The 24,771-nt window shown below is 31.0% G+C and overlaps 2 protein-coding genes across 2 annotated transcripts in view; one reads left to right on the top strand and one right to left on the bottom strand.

The window, feature by feature from the left end:
• Nucleotides 1–24,309, bottom strand: part of LOC125069125 (TBC1 domain family member 12-like) — a 43,789-nt gene extending 19,480 nt beyond the window's left edge. The window contains exon 1 of the mRNA XM_047678501.1: nt 23,490–24,309. Coding sequence (XP_047534457.1) covers nt 23,490–23,920 — 431 coding nt within the window. The 5' untranslated portion in view covers nt 23,921–24,309. The remainder of the gene's footprint in view (nt 1–23,489) is intronic.
• Nucleotides 21,236–22,709, top strand: LOC125069126 (retinol dehydrogenase 12-like). The gene is made up of 2 exons (XM_047678502.1): nt 21,236–22,238; nt 22,323–22,709. Exons 1-2 carry the CDS (start codon nt 21,528–21,530, stop codon nt 22,668–22,670), a joined length of 1,059 nt encoding a protein of 352 aa, XP_047534458.1. The 5' UTR covers nt 21,236–21,527; the 3' UTR covers nt 22,671–22,709.
• Nucleotides 24,310–24,771: the final 462 nt, after the last annotated feature.

The raw sequence follows: 24,771 nt of genomic DNA, 5'->3' as shown, positions 1-24,771 counted from the left end.
ATTGAAGTTAGTATCATTCCTAGGCGGATTAGTTTGTTTTAAACTAATCTTATATTAATATACGTGATACTATTAATTAAAAAACAAAAACTAAGTTGTGATTCTAATATTATATAATATTATTGTAGATACATATATCTATTGACAAGTAAGAACACACAATTCATATCGAATATCTTGGATCAGGTCCAAAACAAAATACAGCAAAGCTAAATTTTTTTTAACATGACATTTGTGACGAGTGTTGTGATACTCAATATTGTATTATATTTGTAATGCATATTTTTCATTTATCGTATTACCTTCTTGTAATTCATATATTCATATATATTTTAAATGTTATACATTATATAAAAATATTAATATGATACAATCAGAGTAAGGTCGATATTTCAATTATTTTCAATTCATCTATTCAATTAGAGTAGTATTATTATAAATAAACTAGACTAATCAAAAACAATAGCATCAAATTATAAAACACTTATAAATTAAAAAAAAAAAATGAATTTATGTTTAGAATCAATTAACCCAGGCGTGATTAATGTTAAGTTGTAACGTTATACGTATTTCATAAAACATGAACAATTATATTCAAAACTGGTTCTCACGAGATGTACGTAGTAGACTCGGTAATGTATAATTCTGTTCACGTATCCTAGTATCAATTGATAATGATCTTAAACAACAAGAACAGCCACAACATATATCAAGACACGTTTCAACCAACAATATTGACGTCGACAGAATAAAAACTTCAATAACATTTTGAGTCCAAGTTTGACAAACTGTTAAAATTCAAAATTCACTAGGGGTTTTTACGAATACAGCTAATGCAGATAATCTACAAACAGTCTAGAATATCTGTTGAACAATTATGGCCTATAATTATTACTAAAAAATAGAGCAACTCATATTACAGCAAACAATAAAAAAAATGTAATAGCATCAAAAATAAAGCGTACCCGCGATGAGGTTAGGCTTGCGAAAGCAGTTTATGAAAGCCTTGGTGCGTGAGCAATAATGGTAGAAACAGCTAGGCAGTTTGCCAGTTAGAAACTAAGTGAAATTCCATTCAACAGATAAGACGTTTGATCTAAAAGTAAATCGAAATAACTGACCTGTGAGATGGAATCGATCTCAGAAAAAATTAAAATACAGTTCGAGAATTGTATTATTTTTATTTATTTATAGGTAACCTATGCCATAGACATTAAACCCTACTTTGGCCAAACCAAACATAAGGTTAAATTGTATTCAATTTTAGAACATAGTACGTGCAGCATAATATCTATATCTGATAATGGATAATCTACATCAATACAATAAGGAGTGGACAAAACATTTTTCCAGTTATCTAACACTAACCCTATTTTTTTAAATGTGATATTAAAATTTAAAACTTGAATGCAGAGATTAAAATTACAGTCAAACAAAAGAGTTGGTAAACAAGCACTTTCATATAGTTTATTTTACACATAACACAGTATATACAACGAGTGAACTGCATAAAATTGTCCAAAATATAAAAGAAAAACTACTAGAAGGACTTACATCTTAAACACATTACGAGCACGTTCCTTTAAATATATTGTTGAAGCTAAACTACGTCATTAGAAGGTGACCTCGTGCGACATGCAACAATAATGTGAGGTCAGGGAACAACTGACCCCGTAATTGTAAAGATTTTTCCAATTTAGTCTTATTGACGAGTAATTGTTGGGGACATTGTTATCAGTTTTGTATTGGATGGAATATGGTTTTATTAATAATAAACTTGGAGCAAGTTGACTGATGTTAGAATTCGAAATAAAAAGAAGTACCTTTGAATAGTTATATTACAGAATTAAGTTTATGTGCTAACTCAGAAGGTAAAATTAACCAAGAAGTACTGGCAAGTCTGTAATCTGCATATCGTTATCATCGTTCAATCGTCAGACTCTTCTTCAATCAGAACTAAAATTATAAATTCAAAATTGGTTTTATTAATTAGTTGTTACCTTTTGATGTTTTAAGTATTCAGTAGATTATCTTGAAATTTTACATACATGATACCCCTGATGGGTACAGAAAAGGAAATAATTCTCTCCCCTCCCCAACCCTCAGACGCGGAAGCCGCAAGAGGAAACAAGTTATACATATATAAAATCATCACACGACATGTTTATAAATTACTGACTTGGCAATGGCAGGCAATAAAAAAACTAGCCTGTTAAAACAGAACTCAAAGAAACAAAACAACATAGATATAAAAATCAAACGAAATCAAAAGAATACCAATAGTCCATATGGCATACCTTACCGTAAACAATTTGCAAGATAACTTGTTATGAAACTTATAATTCAACTCACACAACCCTTAACCCGTGGCGAAACGCCTGCGCCATACGATATTTCATTGTGATTGATACAACTGATCGTATTGAGCACTTCGTAATCAAACCACGCCTCGCTTCTATTGTTGGGTATCACATTCCATTAAACGTTCGTGACCTTCTGATGATCATTGAACATTGCAGTTTATCTGCTGTTAAATGTTATACCGAGTAGCCAGAAGCTTCTAGGTGTTTTTTTGAACAATCAAATTTTCAAATGTCACTTTAACAGGAATTACCAAAAACAGGGTTAACATTTACGCCATAATGAATTCTCAATCAATATTATTAGCAGCAGTCAAGATCTCATTAATTACATATTTGCCATTCTCATTTATTAAAAAATATATTTTAGAGCAGCTTTTGTTATGTAAAAAAAACGGCCAATATTTAAAGCCAATACAATTGCACAATCTCCCGGAATTAAAAGTAGCCAATAAAATTGTAATATTTATAAACAAAAGAACGGAATCGTGATCAGATAGATTGTGTATTGGACATATTTTATGAAGCGTGAAGGCAGATGGAGATACTAAAATCTATAACGAATTGATAAATTACTTTTGTAAAAGTGGAAGTTAAATTTGTACGGATTGTAACATAACACTATGATATAATCTGTCAGGAAGTTTTTGCTATATTGTATGCATAATGTGAGAAAATATTCGCAATTATTAAACAAATTGATATTTTAAAATATACAAAGACAGGAAGAAGATTACTAAAATGAACACGTATATAATTTTATTATATAATTAAAAATATTTTGTTAGTGAATTCAACAGCTTATCATTATATTCAAAACGCGAGTTCCAAAGACAACAGCATACAGCTTATTATAAAAACTTTATATTTTTCAAATAAATTCACACAACAGTAGTTGTTTAAAGGAAGAAAAACCTTAAAATGGAATTTGAATTTACTTAATTTTTCTTAAGATATTAATTTCCAAGTATGAATTACACTGAGTAATCAAATATTAATAAGATGGAATTACATTTCATCAGGATCCTTGATTTAAGTTTCGACCGGATTACCAATTTAGGATAAGTTTACATCGAGAATAGTAACCGTTATGTCAACATTTAGTTTTGCAATGTTGTACCAATCTCCGGTGCCGATCTCGGGACGACACTTAGCGTGAGAAACTGCAAGGTCTGACGCAAAAAAACGTGAACGATGCGGATGACAGGTCTGCGAATGGTTAACATTTCCATTCCTTTAAGATTTATTTTCAATTTCTTTTATTTACGTTGATTTTATATAAAACATATTATTTATTCACCAGTTTTTCGCTAGATCAGTTCAGATATTACAATTAATTCATTGAATAATCTTAAGAAATAATTTAAAGATAGAGAATCACGATAAATAATAATTAATTAGTTTTGCCTTACACACTTATAATCATATTCAACAATTTACGGTATCTACAGTAGCAAATAACAATTATCATCTAATAGTAGAACTTATCAAACGGTACTTCAGTTATTAATAGTACTAGAAACACGCGCATGCGCCCGAGACCTATTTACATCGTGAACTACCTCCCACGTTCAGTCATCTTTCGTAAATGGAACATAAACACAAGCATTTGTCCTTACAAAAGCGTGCTCGGAAAAGGTCTGCCTCTTGTCTCCGAAATGGAAATATCACGGAATAAATCGTCGTTTTTATTAGTTTACCTATCTGAAAGGAAACTGTAGATGAAATAATAATACCAGTTTTCGAAGAATATATAATAAACTTCTTACCTTTATAATTTAGAAGATACGCGTATATTACGGTTACGTTGAATAAGAGTCTTGAATTCTACTATTTGTAGATAATGTGCAAGCTTGTCTGGATAGATACTACTTTCTTATCAATTTTATTCGACCGCCAAACCGCTATATAAACTAATAGGATAGGTTTGAAGGGCAAGTGAGACACTCTAAATTAAGGCATAACATCTAAGACATAATGATTGGAAATTAACATATCCATTACTTCGATTAAGACCGTTTAATTATCAGTTTTTTATTGACAACACTAAATATCTAGCAAATAGCATATAACCATACGCATGTAACTCATAATTATGGAAAGAATAGAAAAATTTAGGCCAAAATGAATAATAAACAAAACCAACTCACAATGCGTCTGCAGACATTATCTCCAAGTGTAACGCAAGTACGTGAGCTCCTCAACAATAGAACAGATTAAATAACAATTAGCAAATATGTACACTTTGTCAAGCTACGAATATAAAGAAACGCTTTACTTTATACAAAACGAGAATGTGACTGGTGAACAGGTGGCGATAAAATATATATTTATACAATTCGAGTCATCTTTAAACTATCTTCTTGAACATAAATATGACAAAAGTTTATTTCTTTAAAAGCTGCTATATTTTTTTTTTTTTTGTAATTCAAGGCAAACTTGACGAAGGTGAACTATTTATCAGTAAGTTCCTATTATTTTTATAGCAATTTTCAACTTGTTTGGTTACAGCAAAACAAAACGATCAATAATGACGATCATAAATATTCAAGAATGAAGAAATAACGGTAAACACAAAATTCCAATAAACCATACGTATAGCGACGAGAAAATATGTAATACCTAATGGCATTTATACAAGAACAGTCTTAACAATCTTTAGACTTCAAAAATTTTAATAATCTAGTATATTTTTGTATATCCGTCTGGTAACCGGAAAATAAAACTGCAAAATGTATTAAGACCGTATTTTCTCTACCGTTTCAATCAGCCTTGATTATAATAATTTACAGCTGATCAAATCGATATGTTGTCTGTTTAAGGTAATTTATGAAGTGAACACGCTTACAAACAAGCATTAATATATACTACATAAAATATATATTTACACATCTACTAGCTCTACTTGTGTTATAAGTAAATTTTACTCGTTATATCAAATTCAGCAATTTAATTTATTCTGGGTCAACACGAGTCAAAAAATATAACCAATAAGGCGAGACGAAATAATTCATTTCATTATAAATAATAATGTATATTAATGATTTTACGTTATGCTATTTCCTTGTACTGAATTTATACTATTGTAAAAAATTATAAAATTACCAATAAATTATCTGACATAAACACTGAAAAGGCAAAGAGCTAACCTCGTACCAATTGTGATTTAAATAGAATCACTATAAATTTACTTATAAGACCACCCATTGACAAAATCATTTACCTCTTTGAGAGATTGTCTCTAGTAGATCGATTTAAAAATATATACAGAATAAATAAATACAGAAATGAATAAATCTAATTTAATTTTACATATTACGCAGTCTTAATCGAGTATAAAGTTCTGATCCTAAGCTACTGAATGTTATTTCGAAAGTACTACCTACAGTTAAAATAATCGAATTAGTTTGACTGTAAACTTACTAAAAAGAATAATTCACAGACATTGAAGAACTGGAGTATTAACAGTATAAGTTTGTCGTCTTCGTCTGTATTTCTGTTCTATATCTCCAGCTGGTGAAATCTGGTTTAATCTAAAGCAATTCATTATATTTAACTAAACTATCTCCGATGACATTAAAGGAAAAAAATAAACATTTGAAACAATTGAATATAATAATTACCGATCATATTCAATTTTCTGAAAGTGAGTTGAAACTTCAAACAGAAATACATACATAGTTTATATTAAAGACCAACTAACCTATATAAATGTTTCGTTGTGTGAGATAATGTTTACGTTAATGGCTCGTGCACGATGTAGTTATGTGAAAGTATGTAAAATATAAAGTTTATGCACTAACACATGCCAAATGCATAAGTATAATGTAATTATAGTTTTTTATTCTGATTCATGTATTTCTATTGACCTTGACAAACACATAATCGGTCTCGTCTCTCGTTGGATACTGCGATTCTATCGTCGTTATCATTCAGGACGTGTTTAGGTCGCCTTAGTTTGTCTGGTATGTTTTTTTTGGATATGTGTACCTACACAATGTCTGGTAAGTCTGCTGGCCAATATTAGTAGTAAAGTAAACATCATAGACACAGCATTATCATTATCATCTTCATTCGAATACTCCTATCCCATTTAATTTGTATTGGCTATGTGATTTTTTTCTCATTCATTCATATATATTTTAAACCATATTTTCATTTACTCCTTTCTGACATGTATTCTGAACCCATTTCGCCATTTGAAAGCATCAATCAAGACAAATAGAAAATAAATTATGAAACTCTTTGCTGATAATTTCAACGAACCAGAACATAAATTTAAAGTTACCATCGCTTCCGAATGTAGATTCTCTATCAAGAAGAATAAGTAAGAAAATCGGAAGTTAATCGTTTCCACTAATTCAATTAGATGGGTATGTTAATTAAATACAATTAAATTGTAATACTTCCTGCATGAAACTAAACAAATACAAACTACACGCATTTTTATCATATACACTTATATTGCGTAATGCGCATTTTTTTAATTTAGATCGTTTTTTTTTTTTTTTATTGGTTATGTTAAAGGAATTTCCGATTTTTATTTTAGAAGCTAACACTTCGGCTGAATAAGGATGAATTAAGTTAGTCAGCAACTTGGGTGTTACAAGTTTTGTCACTATTTCCATATGTATGAGATATAGTATGAGATTGAATATTATAGTGTGTATTAGATAATATTGTTGTGATACTTTGATGACAATGCTAATAATCCAATTTCATTAGAAACATCCCAAAGAAGTCTTAGATTATATAGAAAACTATTTTTTCAAGAGAAAATGCCTACAGTTTCTTTGTTTTAAGAATTACTTCAAAATATCATAACACACCGTGTGTTACGATAACGATATTCTGAATCGCTCAATCTTAAGTAACCTAGATTCCGTGATTCAGAATAATTATTAGTAATTCTTTTATAATATAATTATGACAAAATAGAGTAGCACTTGAATTGTAAACAGTATTACTGATATCAAACTACCTTGGTTATCTTCAAGGGCCAAGGTACTTTAAAGCCCTATCTGACATTGAACCATTTTAATGAATAAGACTAAGAATTCATTTAAATATTAATCCCTGAATTTTACTATTAACGACGACCTACTTTTCTTATAAAAAAAATATATTTAAACCATTCGATAAAGCTGGATTTTCTTTAGAATATGTATTTCCAGTTGGAAATCTCAATAAGTGGAGAATTTTTCCCACTGCGGATACTACAAACTCGAGTGCATGCTAGCGCTATGAAACGCGCTAGAATGTCGAGGTTAGATTTGTTAAAAGTTTAACACACTAGCTTTTAAAGGTGAAATTTTCCGTTAGGAACTCTGTTTTTAGGATGACGTAAGCCCAGTAGTAACACTTCAACGAAATAAATATGTTGAACTGACCTTGTAAGCCGACTTTCTGTTATCGGACCTTTCGTATCAATTATATATTGAACATATCGTGTTGCAGTCGATTGAGCGATGCTAGATGACGTAGTGGTAGACGCTAACGTCATTGCCATCCTTTTTATACACATACCACCACTAGCTATTTCTGGTACTTCTACCATGTGAACGTTGACTAAAAACTTTTAGCCTATATAATAATTATATGCAATAAGATGATCCAGATGAAATTATTTATAAGACATCATCTCATTTGAAATCAAGTAGTAGTTTTTGTTCTGTAAATCTAGATGGCCTTAAAAGTAATGGCCCCATAATAAATATTTTGTAAGGTGTACACTAGCGAATGAATTATAGGGGTCTTTAACGATGACCCTGTGGTTATTTATAAAACAAATCGATTTGTTCCGCTTTGTTCTTTAGCTGATGTTTTCTAGAACTATAATAGACTAGTCGAAACTTTTGTTATCATGTCTATAACAATCAAATAATCTTTGTATTTTGGCGTAATTACCAAGCTGAACTTTAAGGAATAATTTCAAGTAAGACTTTAGATGGTAACGAGTTTTTTATGAGAACGATTGCCATCTGACCTCGGCAACCTTTTATGGGAACCAATAAAATTGTTATTAGTTTACCTACATCGCCTTTTTCACTGTAATTGGAGGCATAGCTTACACTTGGAAAACAGAAAATATGTGGAATTGGTTTTCTATGTCCTGTTGCGGTAAAGCAATCCGTGACATCAGCCTTCAGACAGTCTGATGACAGAATTATCTCATTCCAAAATCTAGATCAAAGAGAGATGAAATAATTGTATGTCAATGACATACTTTTAGTCACGGCAGCTCACTCATCCTGCTTATTAAAATTAAAGATGAAGCATCACAATTTGTAATTACTTTATTTTATTATATTTCTTTCATACGTAACATTTTTGGGTATTTTTATCTATAATTATATTATAAATGCGACAGTAACTCTGACTTTCTATCTGTGCGTTGCATTTTCAAGGACTAAACTCTGGACATTTAAAAGAAAAATTGGTATGAAGCGAGCTAACTCCTAGATATTAGCTACTTTTTTATACCTGACTATCAATCCCTAAAATGCAAGCGAAGCCGGGGGCGAAATAAGATGTATTGGATTTATATTTTAAGACTCTGTATCTAAAAATGAAATTAATTCAATTGCTTTCATTTTACATCAAAATGATTATTGATTGTTTACAAGAACTACGGTAACAAAATCCTGAACCTAAAAATAATAATTAGCAAACTTTGCCGAGTTTACTGCAAGTATAATTTTTATACTAGTCTGAAAAGTTAAAGTAAATATGGCTGATGTTTCGATATTTACTGAGTAACTAACCACCTACTGCCGCACAGACTAACGACTCTTTACTCTATGCCTTTGTTATTCAATCCTTTGTCATATCCAATTACTGAAAAAATATTTTAAAATATAATTAGCAGGTTATATTACCGTTTATAGTCCCCCTTTCATGGCTAGCTTTTTTAAGTTTAAACATTCACGATGCATATTATTTATGATTTTAAACTGTGATCACACGTTTTTTATTTAAATATTATGCCCGTCGCGACGGTTTAAAAGAATTGCGCCTCTCATTGGCAAACTGGAATATGTTTTATGAATTGGATCATTTTCAAATGTTTTATAATTGTATAAACAATAATCTCTATATGTATTAATAAATGGAGCAATAACTTTGTACCCCTTTTTACCAAAAAGACGCGCACGGATGTATAAGATAATATTTTATTTTTTATGATGAGATTTAAATTAACAGAAAGGCCAAGAAAAAAATGTAGACATTCTTTTTTAATTTTAAGCATTTATCGACTATATGTAATTAGAATCGTGTACTTGTTTAGTTTATCATATATAATACTCTTTAAAACCAAAACTACGTACATTACGCTACATGATCACATTTACAAGTTTCGTATCGATTTACAATGTACCTACTTGTTTCAAATCGAATAAAACGTTTAAACCACGAATGAGTTAAACTAAGCCATAGTTTTAAGCATTCTTTTAATCCATACAACATTCCATACATTCATTAAATTACATCTTAAAACACAAGTCATTTCAATAAAACTTCGTTCGTCCTGTATTCTTACAAACAGTGAACTATATAAACAAGATACTTTAACTAACGAAGTTGATGTAATATTCTATTTATTTCTTAACAAAGTCAGCGTTCCTTGCATCCTATTAATTTTCCATCTGACTTAACAGAAACAATGTGACGGTCGCTTCGTCACCTGTTTCCAGGTCACGCTTCGCAGAGCGTTTGGAAATCAGACAATACGATATACCTAATACAAGAATGAAATATAGGTTGATTGTTTTAAATGAGAACGTTTAAGAGGTTTCTCTTTCAGACCGAAAGATAAATGTAATCAAGTAGAGGAATCTGTAATTCATAGTGAGATTGAACATTGTACTTTAATACAGAACTGCTCCTGTGATCGTAGCGTGATATTATAATAGTCTGTTGATTGAAAGGCTAATTAAACAACGTAGATAGCTTACCAACGACACGTATATTATAAACGTTGAATATATCATTATTGAAAGGCAAGAAATTGTCTCCTGATAATAAATGAACCATTCCTCACAATGCCTAAATAATAAGCTCATTTAATATATTATTTGTTCTACTTTTGCTACCGATACGATACCTACCATTTAAAAAGTATTAAACTAATGCCATATAGGTTTTTGGACCAGCAAATGGGCCACCAGATGGTAAGTGAACACAACCGCCGATAGACGCTGAAGTTAATTCATTTCCTACTTACATCGCCCATGCACGACTAACCTTGGGAAATAAGATGTTTGTCCTTGTTGCTATAATTTTACTGAGCCACTCTCCTTCCTAACCAGAACACGACAGTACAGAGTATTGCTTTTTGGCAGAAGTATGCCAGTGAAATTGGAGCTTAAAAGTAAGTAATCATTTAATAACCGAGTGCATGATTTAATCCATTATTTTCACACTTATTAAATAGCACACAATTGCATAAGTTTAGATAATTATTATCACCAATTGAGAATAAAAATGACATAAAAGTCTTAACCGCAAAACGTCGCCATTTGTCATAATATGGCTTGGTATTGAGATCGTGTCGTTAATGACGTGGGAATTGGATATAAGGAAATCATAAATATTAAGGTTAAAACTCAAGTAAGTCTCCATTTTTTCGCTGTTTAGTATGAGAATAACATATTTTAATTATCCCACCGCTGGGCTAAGGACATCTCCTTTTGAGAAGGTTTTTAGTTCAGCTTTTAACCTTGGTATATGACATTTCGCAGACATTCCTTCAACTCGTGCAGGTTTCCTCTCTATGTTATCTTTCGACGCTGAGCTTAAAATTAGTAGAACATTATTTGTAATAAAAATACTTTATAATTATTATTCTTCTAATTATTATTCTAAATATAAACAGACGAGTACATTTCCCATAAAATTGTTCGGAAAAAAACTCTTTCACTGTTTCTTAATTATAATTTTCCTTTTAAATAAATAAGTAGATTTAGTAAATAGAACAGTTCGCGTAAAGCAAATAATAAACATTTTAATTTATACAATTCTGATGTATTTCTGAATAAATGTTCGTGTTTGAAACATGTATAAAAATTGTCTAAAATTGCTTTCAATTCAGTAATAATAATGGTATTCGCATATAAAGCCAGAAGATGTATGTATTATACCACTAATATAGTCAAGAACTGAATTCCATACGAAGCTGCGGGCACATTTATTATATTAAATGTATATTATTATATGTCCTCCAATAGTAAAGAAATAGAATTAAAGCTTGCATGCCAAAGGAATTAGTTACTCAAGTTTTGTTTTCAAGCAAGATGAGCATTAAAATTTCCCTCATTTGTTATTTCACGTAATAATGTAGGGACTATAGATATGTATGTACCTACTTTTTATGCAAATAAAACATAAACCATAGACGCGTGACGGTAGAATAACGGGCGAGCAAACGATACAGACCATCAAGCCCGGTAGCAGTATAACCTTTGTTTTATCTTGCATCTCACTCCATCTTTATAAAAATAAAAACTTTGATATTTAACGCCATCCGAAATCCTTAAATATGTCCGTTTTATGGCATATTAAAAATTTATTTGCTACGGATATTAGACTTCAGTGCTGTTAAATAAACTTTACGCTTTAAATTCTCGTCCGCAAATAGATGCGCCATAAAATCTTGTTTTGTGAGTGGTTAAGATCAAATGAAATTTTAAACTCGGCTAAAAATGTTTATTCATACTTTTGTCCCAGAATTTTAAATCTACTGCAGATTTGTAAGTTTCGGTATTTTGTATTCAAGAAGACTTAACGTTTAAAATACTTAATTTCCATTGAATATACTATTGGATCAAAATGATGGTAGTTTAATTTACAGCATTTATACCTTTGTTTAGCAATTACCTTTACAGCACTTAATATCATATCATAATTTTATCAATGGAAATTATACTTATCTATCTAGATATAATTATAATTATCAAAATATATTAATGAAAGGAAAAGACAAATAAACACATTTCACTTTAAAAAAAAAATAGTTTAATAAACGCTCTTTTGTTCTCATCGTGTCCATCATCATCAAAACGTTCGTTCATCGCTGGATTGTACTTTCCAACAACCAATCATATTCCAATGTTTAATAAAATATTTCTCTTTTGTTCTGAATTCAAAATATTAATGGTCCCGAGCACGTTTTATGTTACCCAACTACTTCACTTACTTTCCATAGATGTACTACGAACGTAACTTCCGTGAAAGAACACATTTTAAACATCCATCGTAATACTTTCACTGGACGAAATTTTTAATTTCTCGTTACGTTGCTGATTGGGAGTTATTATGGTAGTCGAGCAGCGTGAATCTTTGAACGTGATGATTTCGTGATTAAGACAACTTGTAAAAGCTTTTTCGCTGTGTGAAATTTCCAATTACGTAATCAATATAAGAATTTCTCTAACGGAAAATAAAAGTATTACTGTAGCCAGAATTTGGAGTTACACGCGATTGGAATGTTCTCAAAGTAATTAATCAAGTATTTTATCGACATTTAAAATTATAAAGTTCTTTTTTTTTAACTGGTAGTGTCTATTAATATTTAGCTTATTTATAAGGTTTCATATCAATGGTTAGATAAGATATTGCACTATAATCTAATTATGAGACTGGACAGGTTACGTAACTACTAAAACCAACACGATCACAACGTGGAATCAAGTGATTCTCTCATAGGAATGTTGTGATGACGTCATTATAATTCTTTGAATTGTGGACCAATTACATTACTTGGGGCTGCCATCTATGTGATTAATAAGCTCGGACTAACAAGGCTTGGAAACCAATAACATCAGTGTAAATTATCATAACTACATACATAGTTTATATACTAAAATTATTTTAATTATTCCTATTTTAAAGTTATTTTTATAAAGGCAAGACGCGTTTGGTCCTGTTACAGTAAACTAAATTTCGGATTTCATCAGCCTGAAAGTCATTATGAACAATATATTACATTAGAGTATTTTTCTATTTAACCTAAAAAGCCTTTCATTAAATATATCAGCAGGCGCTTACGTGATCTATTGTTGGACGCAATATAAGTATCTTAGTCGACTATTACCGCAGTTACGATTTATGATGGGGTGACTCTATCCTGCCGGAACCACACAGCATTTCTGTTAAGATCAATAAATGAAAGAAATAATACATTCAAAAGTAAATATTGGTCGTGTAATGGAATTTGGTTGTCAAATATACAATACAATAGGCAGAAATTGGATTCTTATTGGATGAGTTTTTACTACTACAAAAATAACCATACAAACAAATTTTATAGAAACTGTAGTACTTAGATCACATTCGAAAAGTGCTTTAACTCGATTTGCGGCGCTTTCTACGTCATTTTGCTATTACAATACAGCTTAAAAAACGATGTTAGACAAGACTTCACATGCGACAATCGGTCTGTAAGTTGAAAGCCGAACGAAAATAAACTCTCTTATACTACAACATTCGACACATAATTGCTTGAAGATAAATTGGTTAACGATTTCATAATAACGTCCACTTATCATTTACGCAATATCTAATCGATAAGAATTGGTATGAACGACAGATTACGATGCATAATATTTTGAATAATTAAACGCTTCGTAATCACAAGTACTAATTAAAAAAACAAACGAAGTAGAAACTGTTCTTAACCAAGACGCAACCTACACGATCTTTGGAACCAATGATATGAAAATTGATAAAGAAATTTTGCCTATTAGGCTTACGACGTAATTTTTCTGTTTCTCGCAAAAATAATTGTTTTTTAAAACAAACATATTTTTTTTAAACATAACGTAGCTTTTTAAATATCATATGGATGATTATTTTCAGTATTGTGAAATATTTTTGGAACAAGGTAGGTTTACGTAGAGCTGGTTGAACTGGGAAGAGCATTGAAATCGGTCAGCTTTGCAATTATAGCAAGAACAATGGTTACGATTCTGTTAAATACAATAGGTCTAAAATTATTGAACACTATCAAAAAAAATTGTATCTCTCTCTCTTTCATGTGTAGGATAAAAAGGATAGCATGTTATGATTTAGCTCGGTCGGTAATATTTAGTTTAAATGTTGTATACCAGAAAATCGACACCAGGATAAAATAAGAAGAAACATATGATAAAATATTATTAATTCACTCGTAATAAACGTAGGTGTATCTAAATGTCCCAAAAGGAGTGACCAGTTATCAAAACATCATTATATGGAAGTTTAAGTGCCATGACTCAGGCTTATTATTCACTATTGGTATATAAGCCGTAATACGATCGTTATACTTATGACTAATATAAATCATTCTTAGTTGTCAAAGTAGAATGCTTTAATAAGAATAACACTGCATTGTCTTAACAGTTAAATGTATCAGCGATTTACTGTTGTACAAATAACTGTAAAGACTGACAAAGAATAAATTAACGGTCATTACCACAACGATTGTCAACAACGATATTTTAAAATCCATACTCGAGAATTAAACTTCAGAATGCCTCTAAAGCCAATTATTGAGTTTTTTTACGAGTATCTGTTTAACATCAAATAAACGATAAAAGTACATGTTTGTTACGGTTAAACGTCCTCACTTGTAAACGATGTTAGGGGGTGATTAGTAAACGATGCTGTCTCCTTCTTTCGAATGTTAAATCAATGATGACAGAAAGAGAGAAAGAATTTGTAAATAAAGGCGAGAATGTTTAACGTCAGCTATTCGAATTCCTTGATCGATTCCAGACACAATCGAAGGATTAACATGCTTCTCAATCAGACTTCATCGTATCTACCTGGTTCGTGGTAACATAGTACAAAAGTAAAGTATCTATGAGACAAGATTACAAACATAAATGTGATTTGAGAGACTATCCAAGGCTCCTTAATCCTTTTTTCATATCAAAAGATGTGTTATCGTTATCAGGTTCCGGATGTAACGGAACATGATAAGGCATAATGATAAATGAATTGAACCATCCGTATTCACCTGTCTTTCACCTTCTTGGTCCGGCAACTACTGTCGATTTAAAAGCTCTGTAATAATATATTAGTGTACAATTTTAAAAAAAATCCATTCGAACTATTATAAAGAAATGAATAATGCATCTCATCTAATAGTTTGAAAATTATGTAAACCGTATTCGCTTAAATAAAACAAAATAAATTTTAGTACTGAGAACATAGATCATAAATCTACTGATTTAGAACTATGTAAACTACTGTGTAAGACTTGTGTAAATATGATCGTCGATCAATAGACAATTTGGACACAGCTATTATTAGCTAATAGCATCGTGAGTAAAAGCTTTTAGCTTATCATACGTTGCCAGAAATTACATGTTTCTTATTAGTATCAAGAGATCCATTTAACTTAGCGATTGGAAAAATAAAATCCTAAATGTCATCAGTCCAATCAATTTGTGTCTTGCTCTTGCAACACATATTTCAAATCTGGAATCAAATATTTATAGTATTATCTATATCTATAGAACTAACTCCGAGAGCAACTGCAAAAAGCAAAGAAAGCATTTTTGATATAAAAAGACTTCACATGACATCAAAGAGAACTCTTCTCACGTTATATAAGAGACTTTAAAGTGTGTCTAGAAATAAAACGGAACGTCTTTGATGGGTATAATATAATTTCCAACATAAAAGAAAAATGATTCAGATAAAAAATCCGCATTATGATTATTATGCAGAGAACGTTGACGTAATCCTCGGTTCAGGATCGATGACTGCTGACAATAAACATCATTAACAAAGGAGTCACAAAGTACGAGAACATGCATTAGTCATTACCAGTTACAATGGGACTAATTACTACACTAAAATACAAATAGGTACGAATACAACGATAACAGATTATACAGTCAAGGACGGTGTTCTTAAATAGTATACGACAGAGACGTTCACTGACAAACAAAATAATGACAAACGAAATATTGTCTTTCAATCAACTTGTTGACTAATTTGACCCCAATTTAGTATGTTATGTAGTCTTAATATGTAATAAGAATAACGTTGATCACCAGTATTTCCGTCATTTATGTGATATTTAGTTATTCGATATTCAAAATTGATTGCATCGTAATGTATAATTTATGAAACTCTTTGCAAGATCTAATTCGGACAGTTTTTGGTCAACAGATTCGATTTCATATTTGCAACTGGTGGTAAATTAAAAAAAAAAATTGTAATATTACAACACAAAAACATCTTTCGTTAAATAAGTTTTAAATTTGAAAACATGCGAATTTAAAACAGAAGGAAAGGAAACCTTGGTCAATTAACAGCTGCAAAGCCTTAATGGACATGGTGACATTGTTATTAGTCTCCAAGGCGAAGGAGCGTTAATGCTAAGGATACATAATATAGAACGTATTAGCACTTCGCATATTAATTGTAGTTTCAAAGATCGACTAAAATTTTAATGATTATACCGGTAAAAAACATCGATAACACAATCAATTTTGAATACTGTGTAATTTATAATTATTAATAGAGGTCGGGTTCATAAGTTCACAAGTACCAAATAGACTAATATTTAAAATAAGGAATTATCAAATTTTTAATTAGGCTAGACCTACTTTACTTGTCACAGTGTTTAATCAACATGTATTCATCATGATCAGTATTATAGCTATACTTATATAAGTTATACGATCCTCTCTACAGGTTTAAGCGCGTCAGGTGACAGGCTGTCTGAAACATTACGTTGTGAGGATTGTAATAATAACGTATTTTGTTTGTGTGTAATAACAAATACAATTCAAATATAAATCTATTTATTTAATATAGAAGCTACATTTACTGATTGAGAACTACTTGACAGTGGAATTCAACAACATGTTATTGGAGGATTGAACCAAGAATGACGGCATCTTTAGCTTTATAAACTAATCATTAGACCAAAGATATAAATTGGTACACTTATTTCAAGATAATCCAGATTTCTTTATATATTAGAACCACGGTCGCTAAATAAAGTTTATTACTTTTACTAAATAAAAACTTCACTGGAAATTTATTTAATAACTTACTCAAAACTCGTTCGGGGTCATTTCATTTTTCATTTCATATCAAAACAAAACGAGCTATAACATCTGCCAAATGTTATTTTCTTGAGTACTCAGACGCATTCTGTTCCATATTAATTATGATACAAAAAATCGTCATCAACAAAAACATCAAGGTATGTGGATGAAGCCTTCAAATATTTTTTCCAATTTAAATTTTTCTCCATCCGTGAAATCCTCTATTCAACCTTTGTCCGAAACTTACATCGAAAATCTTTGTTGTTATGGCAACATCCTCATGTTTCACACTCAAGGCCTGTCAACAATGAGTAAAAGAGTAACATTTTCATAATAAACCTGCAATGGATAAACGACGTCTGAATAAACGCTGAAGACCAACTCACAGAGAAGGGGTCGATGTAGTGTCAGTCGGGTAGCGTTGCCTTCGTGAACAGGTTTTCGAAGTATCAGGTTTGGGTACCGGCCGTTCTACGTTCCGTATGCTCGTGTCGGCTTCAATTTTATAGCACATTGTTCGGAGAAACTGGTACACGTTAGGTTTATTTTTATTTACATTCAGCAGTGCTATTTTGTAAGAACTCTCTTTGTATATCACTTCAAAAAATGTTAAAAACTTATGTCTTATGACGATGTCCGTGGTCCTCATAAATTTGAATTATTCTAGTCAATGTCGCTTCTCATTTCTGACATTTCACGATCGTGTTCTGCCGTGAGTATTCCTTTTATACAGAATAGATCTCCTATGCGATTATTGTAAACCGCAAGAACAAACAAAGTGAAAATACAATCTAAGTACCTTTGCAATATTTATTAAATGTGAAATTAATTTAATGCTGATTTCACTGAGCGATAAAAGGAGAAATTGCTTAATATTTCAACGTTAAGCCATTGAGTATGAAGTTGGTGTTTACAACACTATTGAGGCATGCTTTATTATATCTTGCAAAACACTTAATCCTTATAAACAGCATGTAATTCACATATTTGAAGTACAATATGGACTTGAAAACATATGGAAAAACAAGACAGATATATCTGTACCTTACACTGATACAATAAAATATGATAAACAAAATTATATTCTAGTTCAGAAAGTTTAAGGGAAGCGTTTGTTATAAAGTACCAAAAACATATTTTTCTCCATTATTGCCCTATCTGTAGTTCTGGATTAACTACGCAGCAAGAGTAGCAGTTGCTACGGGCCCCGGGCGAAAGGGGGCCCGCATATTTAAACCTAAAATTATTCTAAATTGTCAGGCAATCTTAACTTTGGCTTTTTATTCTTGTCAGAGCCTAGCAGGGCCTATAGTAATCTAATATAGTTTACCCACAATAATGGAACGTATATATAATTGCTTGTTCACCACTTATACTGAAGAACCCATAGCAGATCGAGGGCTCTTCGAAAGAATTTGCTACGGGCTCCGCGCTTGCTTAATCCGGCACTGCCTATCTACCTTGAAATAATATGCCAGCATGAAAGGAAAATTTTGTGATATCAGATTAGTAGTGTCATGAATTCTGAAAAACCGTTAATCTTTGTAGTATTAGCTATAGTACTTATTGAATAAATTTAGAAGAGAGTTCTTCAAACTGCAGCCGACAGGCAGCTGCACTACCAATTTTGAGCACAGTATCAAGCTTCATATAAGTACATGTGTGGTGTCGACACGAAAATTTACTCGTTTTACGAAACTATAACACGTTGGCATGGTAAGTTAGCTATGTATTGGTTCTTAGAAATAAGTAAAGGAAACATTAATTTACATTAAAAAGTTTATAGATAGATGATTTAGAATATTTTTCTCTATAAATCCTGAGAAGTCTACTTAGTAGGTATCCGTATCTATCCATACGTAATAAATAAAGTCAATCACTTCCAGTGCAAAACAATGCACTTAAAATAAATTATTCAAATATCGTTTATCGTTATTGACTCGATAATGTGTTTTGGTAACAAAGCAAAATTACAGATAGCTTAAATGATACAATTCATAGTTAATATATTTAATATTACGTACTTTTATAGCTGGAAACAACGATAATTGACAGATAAGTTATCAACATATCAAACAACATCACATAGCTACGTAATATCGTATCAATTACCATAACACATGGAATTTTTCGGAAAATTGACGAAAGAAAATGTATCACACTTTGATTTAAATAAATTTAACTTCAAATACTGAAATTGTAAAACGGTTACAATCATTGTATACAAGGAGTAACGATCAACTAATAACACCCAGTTTCCGACTTCGCCAAGTTAAAACATCCTTTTTTGGTACGGTATTCGTTACTATAATAAGAGTCCATAGTTATTTTTAACTTGGCTTATTTAAAAAGTTTAAGCTCATATTAAAAAAAAAAAAACATTGATAAATAAAGCATATTACTCAATACAGGATTATAAATTATAAAAAAGTGTGGACGTAGTATTTATTAATCTCTAGGCAGGATGTAAATAAATTTAAATGCACTTTATTGACATCGCTTGATTGGAATGGTGGAAAAGTATTACTGAGTTTCTTGTCGGTTCTTCTCGGTAAAAACTACTTTTCGAACCGGTGGTGGTAGCTTTACATTGAATTCAACACCGTCACATGACGATATGACATGACATGATTCAAATAAAGATACAAATTCTTGAATAAAGAATATTTTGATTTTTAACTTCATCACAAAATAAGAACCGAGTCTCTCCGAGTTTAAAACGATGAGGAATTTATTCTGATATAAAAGTATAATTTCGTCATTTAATCTGATTTCCCAGAAAGCGTCCTGATTTTTAGGGTGGCTTGGTTTGTTATAAAAAACCTTTACGTCTTTTTTCATCGCGACCAGTACTTTAAAATATGCGCCATTGTTATATTGTAATGATGCCGCAGGTAAAAAAAGAATAATAATTACTTAGATGATATTGTAAGTCTTTATTTTTTTTTCAAATAAATTATCTCATTTATTTAATTTATAACAATGTTTATGGCAACCCTTAAAATAAAATGAAGCTTTCTACTATATATTTGGTAGGTTAACTATTTTAGTATGTAAACACATAACGAAATAATCAATAATCTCTTAATTTTAACGAAAGCAACACTCAGTAATTGTATTACCCTTTAAAGATATCTGTACTGATAAGTTAGATTTTATAAGTAAATCTCAAATCAATCTGTCGCACTGTTTTTTCTTTACAATTTACATAAGTATTTTGTATAACATTCCATCTCTTTCCCTCTTGTTGTAATCAGGTTAATCTTAGCTCAATCGTCACGCGCCACCGGTAAGGTAACAGATCAAAGACCCTTAATTAAGTGCCTCGATGCCAGAGGATTGAACTCATCTATCCACTTCGAAAATATAAGTTAGAAACCGTTACGTAGTACTAGTATATTTATCTCGTTTCCTCTTACGTCACGCGACATGTGAGTAGTAGAGACATTGTGATAAGCTCTATTATATATAGATATATCTACGTTTAGATTAAAAAATGAATATTTTGTTTTCGAAATGATTTTACTCCGATTCAACTAATTCTGTTTATAAACAAAGACAAGTTTGAACGTTTTAAATGTTGGCCTCAAAATCTAATCAGACATCAGTTAAGTATTAATAGACGCTTTAGTAGGTATATTAAATACTGATAACGTAAATAGCGTTTCAACATTAAAATAATTTTATATGCATAATTTAAACGATAAATCAAAATGGTTACGCCTATATTGGAAACGCATAGACGGACAATGCTAAATGACGTAGCGCGCATGCGATACATTTGAATTCGCTAACGAGTCGCACAAAAGACAACCAGTAACATTCCGACCTCCGTAGTAAACGGAATGTTATGAATTGTTATTATTATTTACTCAGAGAAGAAACTATTAGATGTAATTACCACACACGACATACAGACGGCAAAAGACGATATTTTTTTGCTATAATACACTGTTTTTCTAACATAAACAGTTAATATATTCATCACCGTATACAGATCGGGCTAACGGTACATTGAATACTAACAGAGAAGCGAGAGAAAGCGTAGAGGATTTCATTCGAGTGAAAGCCAGACGCCGGTGCACAAGTTGTGTTTCGAACGCAAAATATAACCTCGAAAATGTCCCTCTTGATAACGTCAGCGGCCATAACAATAACAATTGCGTCAGCAATTTACTGGTACATCAACAGACATAAGCCGATCAAACATATACTGAGTGAATTGAGATACACGATTGACATGCAAGGAGCCGGCGCAGGAGGCTTGATAGACGACTGGGTGAGTGTATGGATAAATAAAATAGAGTTGCCCGACGCGTCAAACAAAATAGCTGTGATAACGGGCGGCGCTCGCGGAATAGGCACGGAAGTCGTACGTGGACTTCTGAAGGCAAACATGACCGTTATAATGGGTGTTCGAAATCCAAATTCTGTTGAAAAATTCATTGAAACAATGGAAAACGGAAAGAGAATTCGAGCATTTCCATTGGATCTATTGTCTTTGGAATCAGTTAAGAAGTTCGCTGATAGTGTACTCAAGGAATTTCCAGAAATACACCTATTAGTAAACAATGCTGGCATTATGTTTGGGGATTATAAACTAACCAAAGATGGTTTTGAAACGCAACTGGCTGTGAATCATTTGAGTCATTTTTATTTGACACATTTATTGTTGCCAGCGCTTAAACGCAGTGGGAGAATGGAGGAGCCATCCAGAGTCGTTAATGTATCATCCTGTGCCCATTTCCCAGGGAAAATATATTTTGATGATATTAATATGAAGGAACATTATGACACAACGGCAGCCTATGCTCAATCAAAACTAGCGCAGGTAATATATTCAATACTTTGAAGTAATTAATCAGTACCTAATATTAAGATTGAAATATCTATTTTATATTTTATTTTGTTACAGCTAATGACGGCAAGACATATTAACAAGCTTTTGGAAGACAAAGATTGTCCAGTGAAATGTTACTCTGTCCATCCCGGAATTGTTGATACGGACTTATTTGAAAAAACTAATTTTTCTTCTTTACCCTGGCTCCGAAGAATGTTGTTTAAGACTCCAGAAAAAGGGGCCGTTTCGATTCTCTATGCATGTTTTAACAAAGACATTTTAGCCAAAGGTGGTTTATACATCAGCAATTGTAAAGAAGGTTTTAGTAACAGATTCTCTAAGAATGAAAAGCACCAAGAAAAACTATTTCAATTGAGTTGTGACTTAGTCGGAATTCAAGAACAGAATTTTGGTAGGAATTAGTATTATACTTTTATATAACTCATATAAAATAATTTACATTCCAAATATATTTTTTACACTTGTATAAATTATATTTAATATTTACAATAAATATATTTTTTGAATTGCGTTTATATATGATCCCTTAACCTGATCCTTATAAGATATATAATGATTGATATGAAATAAAACAGAACTAGGCTGGATATGTTATAACTAACTTAGATTAATTATGAATAATTATTATGCTCACTCGATTGCACCCAAAAATTAGTTATTTTCTCATGTAAATTAAAGATTAAAACAATTTTAATAGACAAAAATTGTTGACTATTCTATAAATGTTAATAATTCTATTCTTTATACATGACTTTAGTTATAACCACTGCTTAAGTAAAAAACAGGACATAATACCATTTACGAATAATTAATTATTTACAAATTGTTGGCATATTAAAATCGAGTATACATTTTATTTAGATATATATTTTTCTAATTTATAGTAATGTATGCAGCATTATATAAAATAGAAAGGCTAGTTAATATATGCGTAAAATTTAAAAATTCCGAGACATTTATTACGCAGATACAAAATAATTCTATGACAAACTTTCTATTAATGCTGTTTTGACTTATTAAATGGTTTATATAATTATTTTTATCAGTACAAAGTATTATTTTAATCATGTTAATTATGAATTATTATTATAATTATCACAGTTTTTGCATTCAAAAAGAACATATAACACATTAATGAGATATGTCCAGTGTAAAAGTTAATTTATATTATTTACCAGATCACTTATAAAAAGATTATATTCAATGTTTAACTTTACTAACCTGCTAAAGAATCCAGAGAGACCTTTCTTCTTTAATTTTGTATGTTCTTGAACAGTATTAACTTCGGCAAGATCATCTTCCTTTGATGCACTGGATCCTATGGAACACTCTGACAGACTCGAGACGGTGCTGGAGAAAGATCCTCCATCCTTGCCGCGCTGATGGCCATTCACACTGCCGCCCCATTGTAGAGTACTCTTTGGCGAATCACTAGTGTCACTCTTTTCACAGGTTGAAATAGAAAAATTCCCTTCGTCACTGAAACTGCTCTTCTTTGATAATTTATCAATGTCGTCCGAAGTGTCCTCTACTGGGCTTTCGACCTTAGGACTCACGAAATGTAGTTGTTTCGTAATCGGATTGTACGCTAGTTGTATGTTATCTAGGGCTTCGCTGAGGCGCATCCCGCCTTTTTGGCACGGAGTCGACATTGCAAAGATTCAAAAATCGAACTGCGTTTATTAATTCCATCCATTTTTCAAGGAACCTTGTTTAACTGATTCCTCGTAAATGGCCTCATTATTAATCATTATTTTAATTATTTGCAAATTTTAACACTATAACTCGTTATCTTAATTCGTTATTTATAATACACATCACAAACGAAAACAATCGACGTAAATATTCCAAAACAAATTTAAGAAATAATATTAATGTGTCGTAAATATACACTATTAAAGACGGTTTAATAATTAATTTACACTAAAAACGTTTATTTAATTTATAAAAAAATCAATACTACCACTAACACTACGCTTTAATACAATAAATCATACGGAACTAAAACATAAACCAAAGCAACACACCCACCACCTTTTCCTTTCCACTGTAAATAAATTGACATTGGCATAAGGCTAATGGCATTCTTTGTATTATACTACGATCTCTGCGCTGTATTATACGAACAAGTAAAAGAGGTTAATGCATTCTATATGAATGAAGCAGTAATGTAGATATTTAATATGGTCAATCTATATACGTCAGTTGAAAATTTCTAAACGAAATATCATTAACATAAACATAAACTTATGCATTTTAATCACATTTTGGTTATAATAAATACGTATTATTATTTAACCAGATTGTTCTGATAAATAAAAAGTATATTTTTCATAACGCTAAAGAAAGAGAAAGAACGAGACGCAAGCCCTAGTAGGGATCGTGTCTCTTTCTTTTCTTTTCTTTATATAGGAGATAGTGCCTAACTATCTCTTTTCGTAGCTAAATGAATGTCAATTTACTGAGTGGAAATAAAGAATTAAGTATTATACTATTTAGTCTA

Source organism: Vanessa atalanta, chromosome 15, assembly GCF_905147765.1.
Source record: "Vanessa atalanta chromosome 15, ilVanAtal1.2, whole genome shotgun sequence".
Lineage (NCBI taxonomy): Eukaryota > Metazoa > Arthropoda > Insecta > Lepidoptera > Nymphalidae > Vanessa > Vanessa atalanta.
This window is presented reverse-complemented; position numbering and strand designations above follow the sequence as displayed.